General features: G+C 33.6%; 1 protein-coding gene across 1 annotated transcript in view; it reads right to left on the reverse strand.

The window, feature by feature from the left end:
* Window positions 1-12187, reverse strand: part of PRRC2C (proline rich coiled-coil 2C) — an 89825-nt gene that overhangs the window by 7955 nt on the left and 69683 nt on the right. The window contains 7 exon segments of the mRNA XM_051996786.1: window positions 1198-1305; window positions 2903-3137; window positions 4607-4743; window positions 5327-5439; window positions 6540-6743; window positions 7675-7876; window positions 12073-12174. Of these exon segments, the coding sequence (XP_051852746.1) occupies window positions 1198-1305; window positions 2903-3137; window positions 4607-4743; window positions 5327-5439; window positions 6540-6743; window positions 7675-7876; window positions 12073-12174 (1101 nt within the window).

The raw sequence follows: 12187 nt of genomic DNA on the forward strand, positions 1-12187 counted from the left end.
TTCTGCACACATATATTACATCTAGGATATACTGTAACCTATTTAACATGTAATGGACTGCTTGCCATCTGGGGGAGGGGGTGGAAGAAGGGAGGGGAAAAATCGGAACAAAAGTGAGTGCAAGGGATAATGCTATAAAAAATTACCCTGGCATGGGTTCTGTCGATAAAAAGTTATTTAAAAAACAAAAACAAAAACAAGGCTTCAATGTTACAATACAAGGATTTTTGAATAGGCATTTCATTGCAACTCTGTAAAATCATTAAAATGTAATAAAACATCATCAATAACAATGACAATTGTCAAATAGATCCTCTATTTCATTTTCAAGGGATTGAAAACCTTTGTTTCTAAACAGAGTTTACTTGTGAGGGGCAAGAAGAGTATTAATGAACAATATTATTCTCTAATTGCTGCTAGTCAGTTTATTTCAGTCGTCTCTTTGTGACCCCATTTTGAGATTTTTTAGCAAAGATACTGCCATTTTAGGGTAAAGTGACTTGCCTAGGGTTTCAGAGTTAGGAAGTATCTGAGGTTGGGTTTGAACTCAGGAAAGAGACTTCTTGACTTCAGACTTCTTAGTGCTCTATCCATTGTATCAACCTAGCTAACCCATCCTCTAAATAGGAAGCTAATATACATAAACAATGCCAGGGAACTGCAATTTCAAGAAATATTTTGATTTCAATGTGTTCTTATTTATTTTTAAAAATGTACACCAGAGCCAGAACATACACCACCATTATTCTCTCCATAAGTTTGATTTTTTTGGCATTCTGTTCTGATGTTAAAACATCAAGTACTTACCTGTACACTTCATCTTACATTTGCTCAAACCCAGGAGACACAATTTTAACATACTATATCACCCTCCCATCTCTACTCTCCAACCTTGTCCTGGTCCTAAGATGCTTTTTATGTTTAATGGTTGGGACAAGGATCATTAGTATAGGAAAAGTCCTCAATAAGGAAACTGTCTCTGCTCCTGCAGGCCAGCATCTTCTCAGCCAGAGCATTGAGAGCTGCCTAAAACTGAGAAGAGATGTGAACAACCCATGTCTTCCTGATCCATGGCAAACTTCCCACTCACATTCTATCATGCTCTAGTATTTTAATCTTATTTTTTTAATACATAAAATTAAAAGAAAAAAAATAAATAAAAAGAAGATTGAGGAAATTTACCATGCCATAGTTTACCTGCTGGAGAGCACTGGGTGACTGAGCAGTATTATAGAAACTGCTCTGACCAGGCTGTTGTACTTGTCCAGAATAAAGATTGGAAGCCTGGGTGAGACTTGCTCTAGCCTACAAAGGAGAGTTTTAATAAATTAGGGAAGAAAACTGTAAAAATGTAGTACAAAGCCCTATTATTGAAACCTACAATAGTTTTAAGTTAAAAATACTCTGAGTTGGGGCAGCTAGGTGGCACAGTGGATAGAGCACCAGCCTGAAGTCAGGAGGACCTGAGTTCAAATCTGGTCTCAGACACTTAACACTTCCTGGCTATGTGACCCTGGGAAAGTCACTTAACCCCAATTGCCTCAGGGAAAAAAAAAACAAAATCCAAAACTCTTGAGTGTATATATATTACCCAAGTGATTTGCTGCCATTGTGTCTGTTTCATCAGGTCACCCCATCATTCCAGATCCCTTCATTTATCTTTAATCTCTCGTTAATTGGCTGTTTCCTCTTTCATACAAACATATCCCTTTCTCCCCCAACTTAAAAAAACCAAAAAACCCTCACTTGATCTGTTCATCCTCACTAGTTATACTCTACCCTCCATGTCTGAACTCCCTTTAAGAGTCATCTACAATGAATACATCACACTTTGCTCTCCTCTTACTCTCACTTCTCTGCAGTCTAGCTTCCAACCGCCTCATTCAAGTGAGAACTGCGCTCTACAGTTACCCATGACCTCTGAATTACCCAATCTAAAGGACTTTTTTCTTAATTCTTGTTCTTCTTGACCTTTTCATAGCCTCTGAAACATCTAATCACCCTTTTCACCTTTATATTTTCTTTTCTTTAGGTGTTTTAAATAAATTATTTCTTGGCTCTTTTCCTGTCTCAACACTTCACAATCTCATTCATCCAGGTAATAACCAGTATCATGGATGTTCCACCCAAGCCTTGTCCCTTGTCACTAAGACATCTTCCAGTCACCCAAGCTCACCATTTAGGCACCAACCTTGACTCCATAATACTTTCTCATCCCTCCTATCTGAATTTTTTGCTAAGAATTGCAACTACTACCTTTCCCTTTCTCTTCTTTATGCTACCACTAGCCTGGTACAGGCCCTTATCACTTCATACATAGGCTACTGTAACAGCTTTCAGGTTGATTTTATGACCTCATGTCTCTTTTCATTTCAGATCTTCTCAAAAAACTTGTCTGACCATGTCAGTACCCTCCAACTATTCAATCAACTGCAATGGCTCCCAAACCAGTCTCTCTTTTAAAGTCCTTTGAGATTTGATCCCTTCCCACCATTCCAATCTTTTTACATCTTTCTCAACCTCCATTATCCAGTGAATCTGGTATTTTTAATATTCCTTGAGAAAGACAGTCGATTTTCTAACTCTAAGGATTCTCATTAGCTTTACAATATGTATGGAATTCTCTCCCCTTTCCCCCCTACCTCCAGTCCCAAGTAAAATTCCACCTTCTATAAGACTCCCCCCTTAATGTGTCTTCTTTCTGCTGATTATTATCACGAACATATCTTGCTTATATATTTTTACTTGTGTCTGCTTCCCCATTAAGATTGTGAGTTCCTTAAAAGACTCTTTTCCTTTTGTATTTCCAGTGCACAGAACAATGCCTGACATACAGTACATACTTAAAAAAATGCTGACTTGACCCTCAGTGTTTAAGTGATGACACTGACCATTCTCTTACCTGAAGCAGATGTGTATCAATCAATTGTGAACCTCCCAGCCCTGATGCTTGGCCTAGCTGATGTTCATACAATATAGGAATGGGTTGAGCATTAGAAGTTTGTTGAAAGGCAATGCCTGATTGGGCTTTGGCAAGTTCCTGATGTTGTACCGCTGGAAAATTATGTAATGTTGTGCCAGAAAGAACCACTGGTGATGGCTGGGACAGACTGCTCTGCATAAAGGCTTGCTGAGATCTATAACAGTATGTGAGAGAATATTTAAATTAGTATTATTTTTTCTTTTTACCTGCAGAGATTACTATTTCAACTGACTGCCACAGTGATGCAAAATGAGGGAAAGGTGAAAAACATGGAAAACATCTAAGTTAAATACAAGACAAAAAAAGCGCAAAGATCTAAATTTAACACTGTAAAATGAATCTAGATAAACTATGAGAAAGAGGGAAGAAGACTAAAAGACCAAACTTAGTTACAGTATAGTCACAGAACTAGAACATTTTATTTGCTTTAACTATTGGTTTAGGAAAAAAAAAATCCACAAAAATCCAAAACCAAATAACTCTGTCCTTTAACTTAAATGCCTGTTACATTTAATTCAACAAAAGTTATGGAGGGAATAGGGATGCCTGTGACCTGAAAAGAAATGAGAAAACAATTGCCCAATACCAGATAAAAATGGAATCCAAAAATTTTTGAAAATAATAATCTTCAAACCTCCCCCCCCCCCCCCACCAAAAAAAAAAGTTACAGCGTAATCTCTGGGTTTATTCAGGATAATAATCCATATAATAATAAATAGAAGATAACAAATCAAGGTAACATCAAAGCCCAAAATAGGAAATGCAAATTGTCACTATTGTTCTGAGTTTAATATTGCTTCTTAGCTATTGTTCTTAAAAATCTTTATATTTTTATGTAACAACCCAGTAAGGCAGAAAGAACAAAAGACTTATCACCATTTTCCTTTTTACTTGAGGACCATGTGGTTTCTCTCTCTCCCATTTTCCATTTAATTCATAGTTACAAACTGTGTTTTGAAGGGATTTTTTTTTTTTTTTAAATTTGCATCCCCAACCATCAAGGATAAAACATTATGTATAACAGATATTACTTAAACTACAGCTGAATTGAACTAAATTAAGAAAAAAATTTACTCAAACCAACATACTCATGAACTACATTTACAATAAGTACACTAAGTTATGATCCTGAAATGTCAGACTGAGAAATTTAAGCATATTATCAATAATGATAATACTGATGGAAATATTCAACCAAATTATTAAAAGTTGATAACAGAAGTATAAATAGGATTCTTATCAAGTTTTCTAATTTTTGTGGCACCTCACATAATGGTATAATTTTTTTTTTAGTTCCCACATAGACTATATAGTCTATATATAAATCTTTTAGAAAACCAAAGTCTATATAATCCATTAAGTGCTCAGACAAATAACTGAGAGAAGAGAGGCATTGCATACTGACTTGGGGAGTTATGCTATTTTGATTCAAATCTTGGCACTGACAATGATACTTGCATTGTCTATTTCACAGGGTTGTTTTAAGGACAACATTTTGTAAACTAAAAACACTCCTGAAATGTGAATTAACCAAGTCTATTAGTTCTATTATTTGTCACTGACAGGAAGTGAAGAGACTAATAATGTTTTAACATTTTTAAAGTCATTTTGAAACAGATTTACCTATATGGTTGCAGGGGAGAATTAAATAATTCCTGAGCTTGTGAAACAGCAGGTCCTGCCCCCAAACTCAACTGGGCTTGATGTTGTCCTTGCAGAGGTGCATAGATAGGAATTGGAATCTGTTGAACTGAAGTGGGCTGCAATAAAACAGAAACACTTATCATGCATGCACATACCACACAAATATCATAGAAATATAAACATGAAAGCAAATCTTTCATGAAACGAGAAATCAGCTTGGTTAAAAAAAAATAAGAAGAAGAAAAAAATGATGGAATACCAAATTTTTAAAGATTTACAAATCTCAATTTAAATCTAGACTCAAACTTTAAAAAGAAAACAGTTCAAAATTAGATTAAAATTTGAACTTCAACCAACTGTTTTTTTTTTCTGAACTTTCTGAGTGTAACTTCACAAAGCTTGTGAGGTGAGTAGATAAGCAATATATAATAAACAATTGATAGATTCAATGTTAAGTGTTTTTTTCTGTTGGTTTTTTTTTTTTTTTAAATATATCTGCACTGAGGGGTTAACTGGTAGCCAGTCCTAGGACTATGCCAATATTCAAAAAAGGTTAAAAAAAAAAAAAAAAAAAAAAAGACTATAATTAATGAGAAAAACAATAGATAGAACATAGCTAAATTGTATTAATTACCAAGTACAGAATAAATAATAAAATAAAACAAATGTACATGTCTCTCAAAATGTATTGCAAATTACCTGAGAAAGTCCTGGTTGAAATCCTTGTTGCTGAGCCAAGGATGCTGGAGCCAAGCGTGCATGTTGGGTGTTGAATAAGTGACTTGTGTCCATATAAAAAGCTGGGATCTGTGCTGCAGGTTCCCAGGAAAATTAAGATAATAAGTTTTAAAAAATTTCCCCCAATATTGTTTCAAAATTTCTATAAAATCTCCACAATAAAAAAAAAAAAAGATCTCACATGCTGCTTGGTTCTAGGTCTCATTTTATTATTAACAGAACTGAGACAGAGAGAAGTAAATCTGATCATAAAAGCCACGAGACACTCAGGACCACTAGATTTCAGTTTCAATGATTCCCAGCTTAATTTTCATTTCATTGCACCATACCATTTAATAATCAAAAAACTATCTCAAGTTTTTAAAGTAATTAAGCAATCAACAAGCATTTACTAAATAACTACTATACGAAAACCCTATTTTTGTTGTCAGGGACAGAAAAATACAGATAGAATTACTAATTTTTTTAAGTTAATTCAAAATATGAAATAAGAAAAACAATTTACAAATTCATTTTTTTGTTATGAAATGCAAAGGCACAACTTGAAAAAAGTTTTCTGAATCTTTTAGGACAAAAATCAATCTATAAGCATTTATCAGACACACCAATGTAGCAGACACAGTAGCTGGTACTGAAGACACAAAAATAAAAAAAATACTAGTAGCTATTAACATAGGATAACATGATATCCTTAATAATATGGTCATTATAGAGCTCTTTGAAAATTTTTTAATTTTCGAAGAGTTAGATTTTCAATCCTACTGTATTGTAAAATGTTTTGCTTTATTTTTGCAAGGCAACTGAGGTTAAGTGATTTGCCCAGGGTCACACAATTAGTAAATTGTTAAGTATCTGAGGTTGGAGTTGAACTCAGATCCTACTGACCCCAGGATCGGCACTCTAACCATTGTACTATAAAAAGCAGCCCCTGTATTGTAAAATGATATAATTATGTACTGAGAAATGATACTTGTGATCCTCTTCTATGGTCTATTAAATTTAAGATACCAAAAGTCAGCCTAATTCATTTGTTACTAAGTACTACTGTTTGTTTAACCTCCTTTCTTCCGCACATATGTGCTAGAACTTGATGTTTGATAAAATAAGCCTTCTTAGAATGGAAATGATTATCTTAGAAACTTTTACAGATTAAATTCAATCCTATAAATATTACCTGCTGCAGACTGAGATACATAAACTTGTGGGCTTTGCTGCTGCTGGGCAATAAGGGAAGGCATGCAGCTCAGCTGAGAGAAATGACTAGCAGAAGGCAGGCTGCTGGTCTGTAGCTGTTGAGGCTTCACTTTACAGATATTGGGGGGGTCTGAGGTGGTTGTAGATTTAGTACTCAAAGAAGAGGTAGTATATGTACCAGCTCCTATGACACAGGGAGGAAAAGGAAAACAAGAATTAAGGATACATTTTATAATAACTCTCAGTAAAACACGTACTTTGGAGAAAGCATAAAAACAAAATTATCCAGTAACTGATTAAGATGAATTTTTTTTCACCTAATTCTTCACATGGATCACCTAAAGGAAGTGGAAGACAATACTTATGAATGAACTTGAAAGATTTAATAAAACACACGACACACAAAAAAAACTTCTAGATAGTGATTGACCTCCAAGAATTGACAATTCCTGAAGGAATCGCCAGTTTCATCTCTGTCTCTGAACTAAACACTTTAAATATAACAGGGAAATTATCCCATGAATATCATAATTACAGAATTAAAGGCCTTTTGAATGAATGGTATCATAAGACTTCAAGTTTAAAGGTGAAGGATTTATATGACAGGAAATTAACATAGTTAATTCTAAATTCAATAATTGAGAGGAACATGGGAATGTCTCCCATAGCTTAAAGGGTCTATATCAGATCCCTTTACCTCAGACTTGTGGGAGTTCTAGTTATTTTAACTCATCCTAGATGACTGAATTGCATGGTTCAGAAATTGCTTAGGCTAGATGTTCAAGTGAGATCTAAAGTACAAGTCTTACATGATTGTCATTTATTGTAATCAGTCTATGATAAGATAACCATGACAGAAAAATTAGTAATCTTGGGAATATACAAACTTCTAAAATTTTCATTAAAATCTACAACTCACACAAAGAAGAGACAAAAAACTCAAACACACCATGGTGGTTACTATGCCATAACTATCTTAGATCTTTAGGAGTAACCTCTGGCTCTACTATATAAAGAATAAAAAGGGGGGGAGGGGAGAGAAAAAGAGAAAATTCGAATAATAATAATAATAACAAATAAAGTAAAACAAAACAAAACCCCAAAGTATCTTCTACCTGATAATGAAGTTGTAGGAGTGACGGATGCAACAGGAATAGGAGGCATTGATGCACTTGAGAAAGAGTTGTAATTACCAGTGCTTGGCACACTGACACTATTGCTACCTCCGCTTGCAATAGGAGCTGCTGTGGAAGTTGCTGGTGACCCTTTTTCTCTCACATTTGGTGAATTTTCCCATGCCTTGCGTGCAGACTCCATCTATAATTAAAAAGTACAATTTTATTAATATTCTAGAATGTAAAGGTTCATTAAAATAATGAAAAACACATACAGTTTATGCAGTTCTATAAAACCTTCATTATCTTTATTGCTTCCCCTTGTTTCTCATTCCCTTGTAAAGAGAAGCTGCTCTGAACCTAGTAGAGCTTTGGAAAGAGCTTTGTGATCTGCTTTGAAAAGCAGCAGGAAACCTATTTACAAATAAAAACAGATTTTTAAATATCTAGGAAGGAAAGATGATAAAAACAAAACTTTCCTCCACTGGACTCTGTAAGTCAACCTCCCCATAAAAGTTGCGAAATATTCCCTGGTTGCACTTTCACTGTCATTAGATAGTGTGGCTAGGTTAGCAACTGGAATGTTCCTAATGGCCTGAAACCCAGGAACCAAGGAGATCTAATACATGTTATTAAAGGTAACACTTCTATTTTAATTGGAAATGGAGTGAAACAAAAAGCCAAATGACACCACAATTAATTAATTCCCAATGGACACAATTCTAAGAGTGATTACATATTTTCCCCATCTCTTAAAAAGATGTTTTGCAAGCTAGTTTGATATAGCAGAAAAATTACTAAATTAGAGCAAGCTTGGGCTCAAAATTTAATATATGTGGTAGGGAAGAAATTATTTAGCCTGTCTAAACCAGTCTTATGTATAAATGGGACAATACTCATCATGCCTACATCACAAGGTTGTTAAGAAGAAGAAGAAATAAGATAACAGGACAGTGTTTTGTAACCATTGAGTCCCTAAGAAGATATAATCTATTGTGATGGCTGCCAGGGATTTGGGTACAGAAAGGCTATAGCCATCTACAGGCAATGCTGAAATCAATGCAAAATCTTACTTCAATTAAAACAAGTGCCATTTTTCTCCCTATCCTAGAAATTAGCTCTAAATGGGATTTAGCTTTTTATTTGTTTTAGTACAAGGTGATTTAACTGTCTGGTGCATAGAACTTTAAGGTCTGTAAATCTGTATTTATTGAGAAAGTATTCACTCCTAAAAAAAAAAAAAAAACCTGAAAGATATTACTTATTGTTTTATTAACCTTGTATATAATAAATATGAACTAACTATGTTTAGTCAAGATGAGTAGAACTGAAAAGTCATCTGAACAATAGTTAAGGAACTAGAACAAGTAATATATTCACAATGACTGAACTGATCTCTGGAATGTCTTTATATCAGATATAAACAATATTGTACAGACTAGTTATTGAAACTCTGAAACTTGGAATTAAAGGATCAAAAATAATCACTACACACAGAATGATAAAAGCAAAGATTATGGACGTGGCAAAAGTTACAGGATAATCCTTGACTTCAAGTGATATTTTACTTAATATTAAATTTCTTTTGGCTTAAAGTAGAAAGAAAACTAAAGCAAAAGTAGAAAAGCAAGGTATTTCTGAAAAACAGATTCAGTTATAACAATGAGTTTAGCAAATGCAAAAATAAATGTGAAGATAGACATTTTAGTGGAAGTCATCAAAATTCTAAAGGAAGAGGAAAGAAGTAGAAATGCAGATTTGAGTTACCAACTGAAGATACTGTGACAATAAGACAACAGATCTGAGACAGGACTGAAAGGTTAAAAAAAAAAAATCTATGGAGTTATAAAATACAATATAATAGTCTCACATTCCTTAAGAGAAATTGCTATAAGGGTTACAGGACCATTACTAATATGTTCAGAAAAGAAGGAAACAAAGTCTAAGAACTTCTACTTGAAGACTGCTAGCAACTTTCAGCCAGTAACTTCTAGATATACATTTATGTACATAAAAAGTTCATTTTCTTTTAAAGTATTTTTATTGATATCTTTTTTTCCCCATCACCTGAAGTTCCTACAAAAGGGAAGAGAATATATTATTCCACATAATAAAAAGGAAAAAAATGAGCAAAACAGATATATATGTATATAAAAAAAATTCTGACAATTGACATGCAATGTCTCACAGGGTATGCATTGTAAAAGGGTGTGCGGGGTATGTCTTTTTTTCTCCTCTGAGACTACTTATTCTTTATAATTTTCAACATTCACTTTTGATTTTTTTTGTGTGTGTGGCTGTTATTCTTTCCATTAACACTGTTTTATCAATGTGTTTACTTCACTCTTATTTCATATAGATTTTCTTGTACTTTTCTGTATTTACTTCTTACAGCACAGTAATATTTCTTCACACTCATGGACCCACATTTGTTTAGCTATTCTCTAAGCAACAGAACTATACTTTGTTTCCAAAGCTTTGCTATTACAGAAAAAAAGCTGACATAAAATTTTTGTCCAAGATTAGATTTTCTTTTCTTCAATGACCTGCTTGGGTTTCTAAAATCCCAGTAATGGTGTAATCTCAGGATCAAAAAGTGGATACTTTAGTGTGTGAACTTGATTTGCATAATTTCAAATTGCTTTACTAAACCATGATATTGATTTACAATTCTACCAATAATATACTGGTGTGCCTGTCTCATCCTCCACTCCCCCATATTTTGTCATCTTTTCCAGTTTGCTGTGTGCCAGGAAAAAAAATGTAAAGTTAATTTAGTTTGCACTTCTATTTTCAGTTAATTTTGAAGCACTCTTTCATATGCTTAATAGTTTAGAATTCTCCTGAGAACTCTGATTATATCTCTTGATCACTTATTTACTACTGAGGAATAACTTTTTGTGTTTAAATAATCAGAAAATTGATACAAAGGATTTAACTCATTTAATTGATTCCTTTTTTATCTTACATGCATTATTTTTTTTGTACATACAACTTCCCAATTTTATGTAATCAGTTATTTGTTTTGGATTAAGAATACTTCTGCTATCCAGAACCAGGTTTCTCATCTAATTTTTAATGGTACAATTTTAAATATCAAAATCATGCAACCATTGAGAACCTATATTGCTCCATGCCCAATTTCAGTCACATTGTTCACCACTTTTCCCAGTAATTTTAATCAAAAGGGTAATTTTTCCTAGCTTATTGAATACTGGGTTACTGAGTTGCATTGTCTCTGATTCTTTCTTGCCTAGTCTGTTCCACTGCTATCCCTGTATGTGAAGACCAACACGAGATGACTTTGATGATTCCCAAGTTATAATGTAGCTTTTGGTCTGAAAGTGCTTTTATTCCCTTCTCATCCTATGTTTTTTTGGTATATACATATTTTATTAAACCAAATGAATTTTGCTATTATTTTATCAAGTTCTGTAAAGTATCCTTTTGATAGTTTGGTATAATATTAAAATTGCAAATTAATTTTGGTAATATTAAGATTTATTAAATAGTACCATTTCTTTCTAGCAAAGCAGTCTATTATTCAGGATATACACTATGCCTTTTCCTCAAAGTAAAATAAAGATCAAAAGATTAATTGTCAACTATTAATAACATAAGGAAGTATTAATATACTATAGTTTCTTGAAGATTTAAAAACAATACTCAGAAGACATGAAAAAAGTCCAGCTTTTCATTCCTTGTTTGCTTCTTTCGTGTAAATTGATCCTAAATTAAGAACCTGTTGTTTTTAACGTCCTCTCATTAATTTAACCATTTAAGAGCATTAACAAACCATACTGCCAACAAGTTTTTAGCCTAATTCATAAGACTAACAAACAAGGTTTGATAAAATAAGCACAAATCTACTAGCATCATAGCTATTTATTCTCCAGGCTGAGTATTCTTATTCAAAGAATTATAGCAGAACCAAGTAGCAAAAGCTCAAACTATATACTACAGTAAAAAAAAGTAACTAACTCTTTTTTTTTTTTTTTAATACAATGCACACTAATGATAACACCACAGAAAGACGGCTATTAATGAGTATCCTTATAGCTAGTCATCTGAATAAATCACCAAGGAATACTATTCACTTTTGTTGCATATACCTAATGAATCCTACTTAAGAATTTTTCAAAAAGAACTTATCTCAATCTACATATGGCACAAATGGAGTCCTTCAGTACTGAATCTAAAACCCAACTCAGAAAATAACAACAACTGGGCAATGGAAATGAGAATAAATGAAGCCCAAATCTTCTCCCCCTGTTCTTTCTTCTGCTTTATTACTATTTTACAGCAAGAAAGGGCTCTAAATGAACCAAAAGAATCAGCATCAACTTCCTTCCCCCTGCATGCAAGAAATAAGGACCCTTAGATGGACATTGTACATACCTTAAAGGTGAGGTTGAAAGTAGTGGGAGGAGCTGGACTTAGGCTGGAGCTCTGTTGTAAAGTCTCCCTCTTAGGGAGGGGAAGGGTGTTGGGCAAGGGCACCTGAAAAGGCAGG

This window comes from Antechinus flavipes, chromosome 4, assembly GCF_016432865.1.
Source record: "Antechinus flavipes isolate AdamAnt ecotype Samford, QLD, Australia chromosome 4, AdamAnt_v2, whole genome shotgun sequence".
Classification (NCBI taxonomy): Eukaryota; Metazoa; Chordata; class Mammalia; order Dasyuromorphia; family Dasyuridae; genus Antechinus; species Antechinus flavipes.